This window comes from Panthera onca, chromosome A3 (assembly GCF_046562875.1).
Source record: "Panthera onca isolate mPanOnc1 chromosome A3, mPanOnc1 haplotype 2, whole genome shotgun sequence".
Taxonomy (NCBI): Eukaryota; Metazoa; Chordata; class Mammalia; order Carnivora; family Felidae; genus Panthera; species Panthera onca.
Window position 1 is genome coordinate 79,501,308 of NC_138341.1, and position 16,521 is coordinate 79,517,828.

A 16,521-nucleotide genomic window follows, 5' to 3' on the forward strand; every position below is an offset into this window, starting at 1 on the left:
CACACAGAAGACAACATCACAAACTGGAAAAAATAAGAGAAACAAAAGATAACAAGAATAGACTCAATAAAAATAGAACCATGCAGAATCAAGATAACGGAGTTATCAGAAACAGAACTTTAAAAAAAACAACTATGCTTAATATATCAAAGGAGAAAAAAAGCCAAGATTGAAGATTTCTCAAGAGACTTGAAAATATATATTTTAAAAGTGTCAAATACAAATTCCAGAAATGAAAAATGCAAAAACCAAAATTAATTCAACTGATAAGGTTTAACAGCAAGTTCAACCACAGTCAAAGAGGAAATGAGTGAACTAGAAGAAGGGTCAGAAAAAAATTCAGAATACAGTATGAAGGGGCAAAAGTAACATCTGAAATGAAAACAGTGGAGAGTTCTCTAAAACTGCTGAAAGATATCAAGCAACAAAGTAAAAAAATCCTCCAAACCCAAGGATAAGTTAAACACACACACACACACACACACACACACACACACACACACACACCTAGGAACATATAGTGGATTAAAAGGAGCCATATAGAGAATACCTTATAAGTAGAAAGGAAAAAGACAAACTATATTCAACAGTTTGAATCAGATAAAAAATAGACTGATATGGGTATAATTACTATGAGTGCTCTGACCATGGGCACTCTGGCTGCCTGGGAAAACACTAGGAAAGCTATCACTGTGTCCCTTGGCTCATGGAAGGCAGCAAGGGGTTTCAGTGGTGCTATTACAAAAACTTACCTCGCTTTTGGCAGAGAACTACCATGGACAATTAAGACAAAACATTCTCTGTACAATATCTGACTATTACAAAATCCTACCTAATTCCTACTTTTATTTGGCATGCATTTGGGGGAAAACAAAACATTGTCTGCAGAATGGTACGATAAATCAACAATAAGAAAATATTTGAAAATATAGTGAAGTTCTACTTTAGTCCAACTGAAGAATCTTTTCAAATGCCTTGACAAATTATTTTCTTAGCTTTTTTTCTTGTAAGACAGTATTTAAAAATTCATGCTGGGGGGGTACCTGGGTGGCTCAGTTGGTTAAGTGTCCAACTTTGGTTCAGGTCATGATCTCCCAGGTCATAGGTTCAAGCCCCACCTCAGGCTGTGCTGACAGCTTGGAGCCTGGAGCCTGCTTCAGATTCTGTGTCTCCCTCTCTCTCTGTTCCTCCCCCATTAGCACTCTCTTTCTCTCTCTTTCAAAAATAAAGATCACACACACACTCTCTCTCTAAAATAAATAAAAGATTTAAAAAACTTTTTTTGAACACATGCTGGGGCGCCTGGATGGCTCAATTGGTTAAGCACCCAATTCTTGATCTCAGCTCAGGTCTTGATCTTAGGGTCCTGAGCTCAATCCCTGTATTGGGCTCCATGCTGAGTACGAATCCTACTTAAAGAGAAAAATCATTAAAAAATGCATGCTAAGTGGTGCCTGGCTGGCTCTGTTGGTAGAGTGCGCAACTCTTGATCTCAGGGTTGTGGATTTGAGCCCCACGCTGGATATAGAGATTTTTTTTAATCTTAAATAAAATGCATACTAAAGTCAGAAGTATAAATGTAATGAGCCTATCAATTCATATGATAATGATGAATCCTGAAAGACACACGGGAGGATTGGCAAAACCTTCCAGTGTACACTGTGGCTATTTCTATGCTGTTAAATTGCATTACAGCCACCTATTTTCCAAAATAGCCATATGCTCCTGTACAACAGAGATCCATCTAATACAAAAAACAAAATGGAAAACTACACACATGATCAGAAGTCATCAAATCAGATCTTTAAATCACTGATCAATAAACCCACACCTAAAACACATTTAAGCAATAGAAACTTTAGATATAAAGCCAGTAGCTTCTTTTGCAGACTCTTGTAACTCTAATGTCAGAAAAGACTCTTACAACTCCTCCAAGAAATACTTAGAACTTCATAATTTTGCTAATGTTTATTTATTTTTGAAAGGGAGAGAGATTAAGAGACAGAGCACAAGCGAGGGAGGGGCGGATAGAGGGAGACACAGAATTGAAGTAGGCTCCAGGCTCTGAGATGTCAGCACAGAGCCGGATGCAGGGCTCGAACCCACAAACCACAAGATCATGACCTGAGCCAAAGTCAGACACTTAACCAAAGGAGCCACCCAGGTACCCCAGAACTTTAAACAGCTATCTATATATAGTTTTTTCAAATGCCCAGAGTCCTAGACTAGATTTTGGTTGCTTCCAAGTTTGGGCAATTATGATTAGAGCTGCTATAAACATCATGTCCACATTTCTGTGTGCACATAAGACTCAATTACTTTGAGTAAATACCATGGAATTTTGTATGTTAAGACTGTGTTTAGCTTTGTAGAAACTGTCAAATAAAGTGCCTGTACCATTCTGAATTCCCACCAGCAATGAATAGGAGCCCCTATTGATCCACGTCCTCACCAGCATTTTTGTCAGTGATCCAGATTTTGTCTATTCTAATAAGTATATAATGGAATCTCATTGTTGTTTTAATTTGAATTTCGCTGATGACCTATGATGTGGAACATCTTTTCATACGCTTATGTGCCATCTGTATATCTTCTTTGGTGAGGTCTGCTAAGGTTTTTGGCCCATTTTTTTAATTGGGTTGTTTTCTTATTATTGAATTTTTAAACAGTTCTTTGTAGTTTTGGTTAATAGCTCTTTATCAGATGTGCCTTTGGCAAATATTTTTTCCCAGTCTGTGGCTTGGCTTCTCATTTTCTTGACATTGTCTTTTGCAGAGCAGAAGTATTTAATTTTAATGAAGTCCAAATAATCAACAATTTCTTGCATGGATTGTGCCTTCGGTGTTGTATCTAAAAAGTCATCAACATACTCAAGAAAAACTAGATTTTCTCCTGTTGTCTTCTAGAGGTTTTAAAGTTTTGCATTTTACATTTAGGTATATGATCCATTTTGAGTTAATTTGAAGGGTGTGATATCTGTGTTGCTTTTTTTTTTTTTTTTTTTTTTTTTTTTTTTGGCATGTGGATATTAGTTGTTCCAGCACCATTTGTGGAGAAGACTATCTCTGCCCTATTATATTGCCTTTGCTCCTTTGTCAAAGATCAGTTGCCTATGTTTACATGGCCTATTTCTGGACTGTCTATTCTGTTCCATTGATCTATTTGTCTATTCTTTTACCAATACCACACTGTCTTGATTACTGTAGCTTTTTAGTAAGTCTTGAAGTCAAGTAGCATCAGTGCTCCCACTTAGTTTTTCTTCAATTTCTGTTGCCCATTCTTTTGCCTCTCCATATAACCTTTAGAATCTGTTCATTGGGGTGCCTGGGTGGCTCAGTCAGTTGAGTGTCCAACTTCAGCTCAGTCATGAACTCACAACTTGTGAGTTCAGGCCCTGTGTCAGGCTCTGTGCTAACAGCTCAGAGCCTGGAGCCTGCTTTGGATTCTGTGTCTCCCTCTCTCTCTGCCCCTCCCCTGCTCATGCTCTGTTTCTCTCTCTCTCGAAAATAAATAAACATTAAAAAAAATTTAATAAAAAATAAAAATAAATTAAAAAAGAAGCTGTTCATTGATATCCACAAATAACTTGCAGCAATTTTGATTTGAACTTATTCAATCTATAGAACAAGTTGGGAAGAATGGACATCTTGAAAATATTAAGTTTTCCTATCCATGAACATTGAATATTTTTCAATGTATTTAGTTCCTCTTTGATTTCTTTCACTAGTTTTGTAGTTTTCCTCATATAGATTTTACACATAATTTGTTAGATTTATATTTAAGTACCCTGGAATCTTGGCCTGAGCCAAAATCAAGAGTTAGACGCTTAACCAACTGAGCCACCCAGGAGCCCCTAGAATAGATTTTAATACTGAAATCTTTTTAGTTGCAAATAACCAAACTCAAACTAAACCAGTCTTTGGAATCACTGAACATAAAGGCCCAAACTAACTTTTTGTTAACAGATAGCTCTATCAATCATTCAACTATATGAGAAATTCTTCCTAGAAATGTTTGATACTCTGATGCAGACACACAGATCTTTTTCTTTTTTTTAATCTCCTTTGAGGAAATACTCTGAAAACAATCCAACTTTTTACTATTGTTGATTTATCTGACATAGAAACCCAAATAGAAGAACTGCTGCTACTAAAACATACCTATTTAGAAAGAAAAGTTCATTTAAGCCATATAGAAACACAGATAATGAGTACTTGTTTTGAAACACTGGAGATTTTCTTCTTCATCAGCAGGTAAACCCAAACAGAAATGCATCCATTTCTTTGTGGCTGATTTGACTTAAAACACTATGGAACCTGTTTAGACATATAGATATCCAGACATGTGCTAACCTGTGCTTAGAATTCAACTTCTAGTGAGTGGAGTTCACACATGGGACAAAACATAATTTTCCCATCAACTGACAAAAGAGAGAACAGGAACAATATTTTAACTATACTTGAATGTAGTTGGATTACATAACTCCTATGTAGATTCTCTGTAATTCTTTGCCTTTTGTACATACAAATACGAAACTATGATATAAATATATTACAAAATACAAAATATTGATCTATAAAAAATAAGCTGACACTTCACTACTCAGCAGAAATAATGCAAGTCATAAGATACTGGAAAGATAGTATCAAAGTGTTAAAAATAATTTCCAACCTTTAGAATTCTCTACCTTGCAAAAATATCCTTCAATACCAGCATGGTTGCAACAAAAGTTATGAGAAATGCTCTGCTTTTGAGTATATTTTGAAGACAGAACAAACTGGATTGGATATGGATACATGAAAGGAGAAATCATAGATTGCTTCAAGGTTTCAGGCCAAGAATTGCATGAACAGACTTTCCATTTGCTGAGATGGGAAGACTGAAAGAATAAATTTGTGGGTGTTGGAGGGTGAAGGATAGTGGATAGCAGAACTCAGGTTTGGAAATGTTAAGTTTTGAGATGTCAATGAGACATCCTAGTGAAGATGAAAAGGAGGTGGTTGTACATTCAAGTCCGGAGTTCAAGACAGAAATCCATGCTACAGATACACATTTGAGAGTCAAGAGTAAATACACAAGACTAGATGAATTCACTGATGGATGAGTACATATACAAGAAGAGAAGCAGTCTAAGACTGAGCTTGAGGATACTCGAACATTTGGAGGTCATGGAGGATGAACTAGAAGAGCCTGAAACAGGACAGCCAAAGAGAGGAAAAGAAAATTAAATGAGCATGGTACCTCAGAAGCCAAAGGAGTAGCTAAAAACACAACTGATTATATTTGTCAAATGTTGCTGATAGGTGAAACAAAATGAAGACTGAGGATCAACCACTGAATTGAGCAACATGAAAGTAAATATTGCCTTGTAAAAAGTTTTCATAGAATGGTGGGAGAAAAGACAGATTACAGTAGGTTTAAAAGAGAATAAAATGTAAGATTCTGGAGCAGAAGTTTAGACAACTCTTTCAGTGAAATTCCTGTAAATGAGACACAAAATTTAGTCCAAATTTGTAATATCTGAATAACATGATTACAAATCTGAACTAAGGGACAAATACAAAAGTATTGCAGAATTTATAGACTATTTCAGATTTTACAAATTTCTTAAGTATAATTACCAAAACTGATCATAAAAGTAGAGGGCAACAAATTTCAGAAATTTGAAATCTAACAGTATGTTCTGCAAAGCAATGTAATTAGCAAGAAGTCAATCAAAGATAAGTGAAAATTCATTATGTTTTTGGATACTTAAAATCACACTTTTAAACAACCAATAGATCAAGAAGTAATGATGGAAAACTGGAAAACATTTCACAAGTACATAACAAAACTTACAGGATACATTCAAATAAGTATTTTGAGGAAAACTTATGGCTTTAGATGTTTATATCAGAAATAAAGCTGAAAAGTAGTAATATAAGCATTTGTCTGAAAAACTTAAAAATAAATCTAAAGAAAATAGAGACAATAAAGAACAAAACTTTATGAGGATCACCAAAGCAAATGTTAGTCCTTTGAAAAGACTAATGACAACAGACTAAAAAAGAGGAAATCACTACAGATTCTGTAGACATTAAAATGTTCATAGGATATTGTAAACAAAATTATTCAAAAAATGTTTTAAAATTTAGAGAAAGTGAACAAATGCCTCAAAAGTATCTATTGAATGGCATAAGAAGAAACTTCTAATTGTTCCTTTATCCATTAAACAAATAAAATAAATCCTTCCCTCAAAAAAAAAAAAAGTTGGGCCCAAAAGGCTTCATTGGTTAAGTACTAAAACTCTAATATTATTCAAATTCTTCAAGGTATTAAAAGAAGACAAAATGAATTGAGAAGATTATTATAAGGTTTACATGACATTGATAACAAATTCTGATTTTAAGTAGTCCTAAGAAAGGCAAGTTATTGGCCAAAATCAATTATAAAAATAAATGTAAATAGCTCAAACAAAACATTAGTTAATGTACAACAGTAATCTATAAAAAGTATAATATATCCTGACCGATTTGACAAAGCACATCTATTCCTGAAAAAAAAGTTCTCAGTAATCTGAGAATAAAAGGAAACTTCTTCAACCTGATAGAAGACATCTATGAAAAACATACAGCTAACATCATACTAACTGTTGAGAGTCTAAATGCTTCCCCCTACGATGTGGAACAAGACAAGGATGTCTACTTCACCATTTCTACTGAACACTGTTAGTAGATATTCTAGCCAATGCAATAAGAAACAAAAAACAAAAACAAACAAAAAAAGGCATGCAGACTAAGCATGTAAAACCGTCTTTATTTGCAGATGCTCTAAGTGTCTATGTAGAAAATTAACCAGATTCTATAAAAAGGCCACTAGAACCAAAATGTAAATTTAGCAAAGTTGTAAAATACCAGATAAATATACAAAAATCAATTGTAGGACTTCTGATTTCAACTCTGACAAATAAGGAGCTTAGAAACTGTCATTTCCATTGTTATAAGAACAAAAAGATGAACAAAATGAAAATCAAAGACTTGCTGTGACACATTAGAAGAGTGAATTACAGAGCAAACTGCCAATTCAAAATCTGAAAAGAATAATCAAGATCTGATCATCTGGAGCAAAAGCCAGCTGAATCACAAATGGTTAAGAAATTTAAATGATAAATTTGATGCATTGCTGGAAGTTGAGTTTGTACTAACATGAGAGTGAGAAGCTCCTAGGGGCCACAATCTTAGAAGGGTCCCTATACTTCAGTGTGTTTACCTCCAGGAACTCCAGTAGGTTCTCACAGTAAAGATCTGAGAAAGATCCCCTTATGACTCTGACAGGGGAAAAGTAATTATTATGAAATATGCCCAGAGCATTCTCCATAATAGGCTTAATCTTCAAGTAAAAAGACTTTACCAGAGCTTTATCCCAGCTAGAGAAGGGCATTTCTCCCACTTTACCCTCTCTAGCCTTCCTGTTTCACATAAGTGGATAAAAAAATAAAAGTTATACCACTGGAAAACATGTTCCCTCCTCTCACCTAACCAACACATTAATAGTGCTCCATGATAATCACAGTGAATTACAAGCAAAAGAGCTGCAAGATGCAAGCTCTCACTTAGGAGGGATACTTAAGGAAGCTTAAAGTCAAAAAGAGAAACAATCAGAACATAGGAACTTGAAGTCTCTGGCATCTGCATCTACAACACACACTGAACTTAGATCAACTTCCAGTCAAATTAACATAAACATTTACACAAAAGGCTTATTTACTTCAGTTAACACCCAATACGTGTGGCTTCAACAAAAAAAAAAATTACAAGGCATGCCAAAAGTCAAGCAAAAACACAACCTGAAGAATGAAACCAGACTCAGATATAGCAAAGACATGGGAATTATCAGAAAATTTAAAATAACTATGATTAATTGGTTAAGGAGATTAATGGAAAAAGTAGACAATATGCAGTAATAGGTGGGTAATATAAACAGATGAAAACCTGAGAGAAACAAAATGAAATGCTAGAAAGTAAATTATTGTGACAAAAATGAAGAATATCTTTGATGGTCTCATCAGCAGATTAGACACAGTAAAGCATAAATCATTGAGCTTGAAAACAGGTCAATAAAACTTCCCAAACTAAAATGCGAAATGAAAAAGAAAAAAAAACAAAACAACAGAACATCCAAGAACTGTGGGTATAATTGAAATACCAAAAGGAGAAAAAACAAGAGAATAAGAGCATAAGAAATATTTGAAATAATTATAAAATAAGTCATGGGGATGAAAAGTACAGCATAGGGAATATACTCAATAATACTGTAATAACTGTACAGTGATCCATGGAAACTACACTTGTTGTGGCGAACATTTCATAATGTATATAAATTGTCAAATCACTGTTACACACCTATAACTAATACATATCAACTACACTTCAATTTTAAAAATGTTTTAAGTAGGGGCGCCTGGGTGGCTCAGTCAGTTAAGCGTCCGACTTCGGCTCAGGTCATGATCTCGCAGTGTGTGGGTTTGAGCCCCGTGTTGGGCTCTGTGCTGACAGCTCAGAGCCTGGAGCCTGTTTCAGATTCTGTGTCTCCCTCTTTCTCTGACCCTCCCCTGTTCATGCTCTCTCTCTCTCTCTCTGTCTCAAAAATAAATAAATGTTAAAAAAATTTTTTAAATAAAAAATGTTTTCAGTAATAACAGCCTAGAACTTTCCAAAATTAATGTACAGTATCTATAGGCAGAGAACTGTAAAACAATGATGAAAGAAATCAAAGATCTAAATACATGGAGAAATATTCCATGTTCATGGATTGAAACATCCCATATTAAGATGTCAGTTGTGGAGCACCTGGGTGGCTCAGTGGGTTGAGTGTTCAACTTGTGATTTCGGCTCAGGTCATGATCTCACAGTCATGAGATCAAGCCCCGTGCTGGGCTCCATGGTGGGCATGGAGCCTGCTTAAGATTCTTTTTCTCCCTGACTCTCTCTGCCCCTCCCTCACTCCCCTCTCTCAAAAAAATTAAAAAATAAAAATAAAATAAAATAAAGATGTCAGTTTTCCCCAACTTGATCTACAGATTCAATGCAAACCCAATTAAAATATCAGAAAGCTATTTTATAAATATTTATTGTAGAATCAGAGAAACTGATTCTAAATTTTACATGGAAAGGCAAAAGACCAAGAATAGCCAATACATTATTGGCGACAAGAAAGTTGGAGGATTCACAATACCTAGTTTCAAGACTTACAATAAAGCAATAGTAATCAAAACAGCATGGTTTGGCAAAAGAATAAACAAAATAGATCAATGGAACACAATGGAGATCCCAGAAATAGGTCCACACAAATATAAGCAACTGATCTTTGACAAAGGATCAAAGACAACACAGAAAGGGCAGTCTTTCAACAAATGGTGCTGGAACAATTTTAAGACATCCATATGCAATTTAAGTGAACTGAGATACAAACTTTATATCTTTCACAAAAATTAACTCAACATAGATCACTGACTTTAAGCATGAAATGCACAACTATACAACTTCTAGAAGAAAACACAAGAGAAAAATATGTGCACTTGGGTTTGGTTATGTGTTTTTAAACACATTAAACACCAAAAATACTATCCATGAAATAAAAAAGTAAGTTGAACTTTATCAAAATTTAAAATTTCTGCTTTACAAAAGACACTTTTAAAAGAATGAAAAGACAAGGCACAGATAGGGAGAAGATATTTGCAAACCACATATCTGATAACAACATGTATTCAAAGGATTCTTAAAATTCAATAGTAAGCAAACAAACAAAACAATTGAAAAATTGGCAAAATACGTAAACAGATACCTTATCAAAGATACAGATGGCAAGTAACAATATGAAAAGATGCTCCACATCATTTGTCATTAGTGAATTGCAAATTAAAACAATGAGATATTGCTACATACTTATTATACCTATTAAAATGGCTAAAATACAAAAATCTGACAATATCAAATGCTGATAAGGATATGGAGCAACAGAAACTCTCATTCATTGCTGGTGAGAATACAAAATAGTACAGTCACTTTGAAAGAGTTGGGCAGTTTCTTATAAAGCTAAATACAGATTTACTCAACAATTCAGTAATTATTCCCCTAGGTATTTACTGATTTGAAAACCTATGTCCACACAAAAACCTACACATGAAAGTTTACAGCAGCTTTATTCATAATTGCCAAAAACTGAAAGCAACCAAGACATCCTTCAATAGGTGCATGAATAAACACACTGTGGTACCTACATCAATGATAAGAAGAAATGAGCTATCCAGTTATGAAAAAAAACACAAACGAACCTAAAATGCACATTGCTAAGTGAAAGAAGCTGGTCTGAAAAGGTTGTATACTGTATGATTTCAATTATATGACATTCTTGAAAAGGCGCACAATTCCTCAGCGAGGTGATAAAGATCAAAATCAACAGTAATAAATCATATTGATAATACATACCCATGATACCCTGGATATATATGTACCCTAAAATGGCATTTTACTTTCATGACCTTTCTCTCAAAAACATATTACCCAGTCTAATCATGAGAAAAACAGAAGACAAATCCCAATTGAGAGACATTCCACAAAATACCTGATCAGTACTCTTCAAAACTGTCAAGTTCATCAAAAACAAGGAAAGTCTGAGACTGTCATAGCCAAGAGAAGCCTAAGAAGACATGACAACTAAATGTAATGTAGTGTCCTGGATGAGATCCTGGAACAGAAAAAGGACATTAGGGGAAAACTAAGGAAATCTGAATAAAAGTATGGACTTCAGTTAATAATAATGCATCAAGTAATAGATTCTTTAATCGTAACAAATGTAATGTACTAATGTAAGATATTAATAACAGAGGAAATTGGGTGTGAGGTAAGTAGGAACTCTACCATCTTCACAATTGCTCTGTAAATCTAAAACTGCTCTAAAATACAAAGTTTATCTTTAAAAATAACTGTATTTTCATATACAAGCAATAAAAATCAGAAAGTAAAATTTTAAATTTCCATTTATAACAGCATCAAAAAATAGGAAATACTCAGAGATAAATCTGACAAAAAAAGAAGTACAAGAACACTCTAAAAACTATAAAACATTGCTGAGGGAAATTAAAGATGTAAAGAATGGAAAGACACACTGTATTTATGAGTGGGAACACTTGATATTCTAGATGTCAGTGTCCCCCAGTTCCAATCAAATTCCCAAGCAGGCTTTTTTTGTATACACTGTGAAGCTGATTCTAAAATTAAAATAAAATACAAAGGAACTAGAATAGCCAAAACTACTTTGAGAAAGAACAAAGTTAAAGACTAACATTACCTAATGTGAAGACTTTAAAAATAAAACCAAAGTAATCAGGCAGGTAGTATTGGAATCAAGATATATAAACAGATCCATCAAGCAAAACAGATCTTCAAGAAACAGACCTACACATATATGGACAACTGACTTTCTACAAAGGCACAAAAACAATTCACTATGGAAAGGATAGTTTTATAATAAGTGGTATTGGAACATTTGGTTATCATTATGCAAAAAAAAAAAAAGTGAACTTTGATTTATATCCTGTGTACTAAACACAAAAACTTTGAAATGGATCACAGATTTAAATGTTAAATTTTAATGTTAAACTGCTAGAATAAAACACAGAAGAAAAATATTACCTTAGCCCTGATAACAATTTCTTTAAAAGAATACAAAAAGCTGGATAAAATTTTTAAAAAATCAATAAACTTCACTTAATCAAAATGAAAAACATTTGCTCATTAAAAGACATTTAATAAAAAGGCAAGCCACAGGCTGGGAGAAAATATTTGCAAAATACATGTGACACAGGACTTACAATATAGAAAGGACTTTTACAACTTGATAGTAATTTAAACAATTCAATAAAAGTATGCAAAAGATTGAACAGACACTAAAGAAGACAAATGTATGGCATGTAAGCACATGTACAGATGCTCAAAATCATTGGTTATTACGGAAGGCAAATTAAAACCATAAAACCTACCTAATAGAATGTTAAAGATTAAAAAGATAATGCACACCAAGTGTTGGTGAGGCTATGTAACACCTGGAACACTTATACACTACTGGTACAAATGTAAAATAAAATAATACAACCACTTTGGAAAGCAGTTTAATGGTTTCTTTAAAAGTTAAACATATAAACATCACAAGACTCAGTCACTATACTCTTAGGTATTTATCCAAGAAAAATAAAAGCTTATGTCCATACAAAGACTCGTATAAGAATGTACATGAAAGTTTTATTTTTTATAGTCCAAAACTGGAAACAACCAAAATGTCCATGAGGTTTATTCATACGATGGAATAAACTACTGATTATATAACATAGATAAATTTCAAAATAATTATGCTGAGGGAAGGCAGCCCAATAAAAGAATATATACTACATGATTTTATTTATATAACATTTTAGAAAATCCAAGCAAATCTCTATAACAGAAAACAAATCAGTGGTCGTCCAGAGATTGGCAGAATAAGTTAGAGGTTACAGAGGGGCAGGAGGAAACTTTTGGGAATGATGGATAAGGCCACTATCTTGACTGTGCTACAGGTATATACATATGTCAAAACAAGCTAAACACTTTTAAAAATATGTGCAGTTTACTGTATGTATGTCAATTAGACTCTAATAACACTGTTAAAAGAAAACAAGTGTATGCAAAAACCCTCAGAAGTATTATACTTCTATCTGTTAGAATATTTTAATAAACTACTTTCAAGGAACTTTTAATGACACAGGAAAATGCTTATGATATACAATTAAATGAAACTGGCCAACATCAATTGCACAGAAAGTTTATATAATATGGATGGAAATATTTCTGATTAGAAAGAGACCTATATTAATGATAGTTTTCAATGAGTTACAGAATCATGGATGATTTAAATTTTCTTTACCCTTTTCTCTATTTTCCAAGGTTTTCTTTATTGTTGTCATCTTATTTTATTATTTTTATTTTACCCAAGGCTGCAATATCCTTTTAAACAGGAAATTAAAAAATAAATGAAGCGAGGGGCACCTGGGTGGCTTAGTTGGTTAAGTGTCTGACTTCGGCTCAGGTCACAATCTCGTGGTTTGTGAGTTCAAGCCCCACATTGGTCTCCCTGCTATCTCAGCACGGACCCTGCCTTGGATCCTCTATCCCCCTTTCTCTGCCCCTCCTCCGCTTGCTCTCTGTCTCTCTCAAAACAAATAAATCAACTTTAAAGTAAATGAATGAATGAGTGAATCAATGAATGAAAAAAATTTGAGTGATTATCTATCCTGACAAGTGATTTCAACATATGTACTACAGACCCATGAATGAATGATTGAATGAATGAATGAATGAATGAAGGGAAAAAATTTGAGTGATTATCTATCCTGACAAGTGGTGTAAAAATATGTACCACAGACCCTTGAAAGATCAAACAGGAGACTCTTGGAACTCTTATGTGAACCAAGAATTATCTGTAGACTTAAAAATATATTTCACACTCCTATGAACAACTATTTTTCAAATATTCACAGACGCACTGCAATTCAAGATTACTGAATCTGTAAAACTCTATTTTTCACATCAGCAGATACTAAAAGTAAAATTCCTAACATGGAGGTCTTCAAAAACTTATTCCCCTTTTTTATTTTTAATATGAAATTATTGTCAAATTGGTTTCCATACAACACCCAGTGCTCATCCCAACACATGCCCTCCTCGATGCCCATCACCAACTTTGGCATATCTTTTGCTATCATACCAGTCAGTATATAGGAAGGGCTAAGTACCCACGTGGCCTTCAATTAACAGAAGTGCCAATACATGTTCTTACACATTCAAACACCAAAGTCAAATATGCTCTATACCCAGAAGGACTTTGTAAAAGCTATGTCAGTTAAATATTAAGGCTTTATGCAAATGTAAGATGAAGATTACTGGAAGTTTGATTCCTAGTTAAATATGGCATTACTAGTCTGTAAGTGATCTTGGGAAAAATCATTTAATGTGTGCTGAGGTTTCTACAATTGCTTCATAATAATCCTCTCAGAAATTAAAGTCAACAAATAACTTAATTATCATTATAAAATACACTATAAAAACAGATCTAGTAGTTAAACTACTTGTTCAAAGGTAATTTAGTTTACCTCAAAGAATTATTCTCTGCCTTTTGTCTTCCAAGTTCACTTTCTGTATCCATTGCCTTCCTTGCTAGTGATTTCATTTCTTTTTCCACAGTGGTTATGGTTTCCTTCATCAAAGTCATGTTTGACATTTGCTCCATACGTTCATCATCAAGCTATACAAGTAGAATGACAAGGTTACTGCCATCACTAACAAAATCTTCCTAAAGAGACATCCTCTCTTTGTACAAACTGGCATATGACAAGATTTACACTAGGAGATGATCAGATGAGACCTGAATATTGTGGGAGGCTGTATGGACAAGGTATTGTGGAGCAGGAACGAGAATAAGCCACTGCACGGCCTGTGCATAATGCCTATCACAGTATATGTATCTATATGTTCAATCTGGTTCATTTTGAATGTAGCATATGTATCTTATTTGCAAAAAGATTTATTTGTTGTTCAACATTAATAAGATAGACATATAAAGTGGAATTATGAAAAAAAATGTTTTCCTCTCCTGAGTAATGCTTTTTCTTTCTCTTTATAACAACATTGACAAATTTATAAATATATTCAATTAAACCTGGTAACAGAAAAGCAACTTCCCCTAATTGTTTATATAGTCATAACATATCAAATATATATTCATAGCATCTCAAATCCTTGACTACTAAAAAAGTGATGCTTCACATTTAAATTGTTTAAATATATTATTCTCTTGTTGGAGCTGTACATGCCACAAATTATAATCACTAATTGTTGAATCTGAAAGAGCAGCCAGTTTGTTATCACTAGGAGAGAGATGCCCATTCATTGTTTAGCCACACATGTAATCCCAGGAGACAGTGCATCTGAATCAAGGGCATAAGAAACTGGAGTAATCTTGTCTTGGCCACATAACAGCTGTATGGTCTTTCCTTTCTGTACTAAATTCCTCTCTACTTATCTGTGACATAGAGATGGTAATAATACCTACTTCCTGGCAAATAAATAAATAAATAAATAAATAAATAAATAAATTGTTTAAATATATTATTTTCATTAATTTTCATTCCATAATAATTTTCTCTACCTTAGCTACTCTTTAGGTAGAATAAGCCAGTTTCTCTGTATCTGGCAATGTTATCTTTAATGAAATAAGGAGATGAGAAAGTTGCTAACATCCCTAAGAATGCATCCCTAATGGGTTGTTGTTTTTTTTTTAAAGAACACACTTTGCAACCTAACACAAAAAACTTTACTTACATATTTTTTTGGAAGAAAATAAACAATGAGAAGGTGATAATTTATACCATACATACCACCTTAAATATTTTAGGACTACAAACATTGTCTTAGAAAAATGAAAGAACCTCTCTGAATATAGAAAAAAAGAGAAAGGGGGAAGCCACTGACAGTTTATAGCCAAAAGCACAACAGTGATGTTTCTTTACGTTATGAACTGTACACTCCAGCTCCTCTATCCTTTGTTCCAAGTGAGCCTTCTCATTAAATGCTGTCTCTTGGGCAATCTGTTAAAAAAAAAAAAAAAAATGTTTTCAATGTTGCTGCACTATGTTTCACAAATGGTCACACAGATAAAATTCGTCCAAACCTTTAGCCTTTCCCTCAGGCTATCTCGTTCTGTGGTCATTCTTCGTAAATCAGTGAAGGCCACATCTCTTTCAGTCTCCACCCGTCGGAGGATGGCATGTGCTGTTGTTGATTTAGGAGACTTACAGTTTTTCATCATTTCTCGTCGAAGTCGGGCAATTTCTTCCTGTGCCTATTATTTAAATGCAAGACTTCTATTTAACAAAGCTTTGGAATAGACATAAATATAGCTATCTTATATCCAGCCAGTTAAAATACAAACCATATATAAAAATGCATACAACAGGATAATGTTTTTTAATGAGTTTATACAAATAAACTCAAATGATGTCCAAAAATGCAAGTGAATGTATAATTAGAAGTTTGGTTTATAATATTTTTGCCAAAAATTTTTTAAAATTAATTTAGAGGCAGTCAATGCAAGACAGAATGTTTTACTAAGAAATAGATATGTATTACTACATCCATTTTGTGATATAAATTTGAATTCGCAAAATTCAGGTAGAATACAGTTGTTTTTGTTTTTGTTTTTGTTTTTGTTTTGAGGGGAAGGGGCAGAGAGAGAGGGAGCCTGTCAAGAAGACTCTACACCCAGAGAAGAGCCTGACTCTGGACTTGATCTCCTGACTGTGAGATCATGACCTAAGCCAAAATCAAGAGTCAGATGCTTAACCGAGTGAGCCACCCAGGCACTCCCAGGTAGAATACAATTTTAATAAATATTAGTGTTCCTGTCTTTCTCTACAAAAATATATAAGCCATTTCCATGTTCTGGCTACTTTTA

The 16,521-nt window shown here is 33.7% G+C and overlaps 1 protein-coding gene across 3 annotated transcripts in view; it reads right to left on the bottom strand.

The window, feature by feature from the left end:
* Window positions 1–16,521, bottom strand: part of TSGA10 (testis specific 10) — a 159,086-nt gene that overhangs the window by 111,449 nt on the left and 31,116 nt on the right. For all 3 annotated transcript variants that reach the window (XM_078444396.2, XM_078444393.2, XM_078444395.2), the window contains exons 7-9: window positions 15,739–15,909; window positions 15,578–15,655; window positions 14,162–14,313 (exon numbers count right to left, since the gene is read on the bottom strand). In XM_078444396.2, coding sequence (XP_078300522.1) covers window positions 14,162–14,313; window positions 15,578–15,655; window positions 15,739–15,909 — 401 coding nt within the window. The remainder of the gene's footprint in view (window positions 1–14,161; window positions 14,314–15,577; window positions 15,656–15,738; window positions 15,910–16,521) is intronic.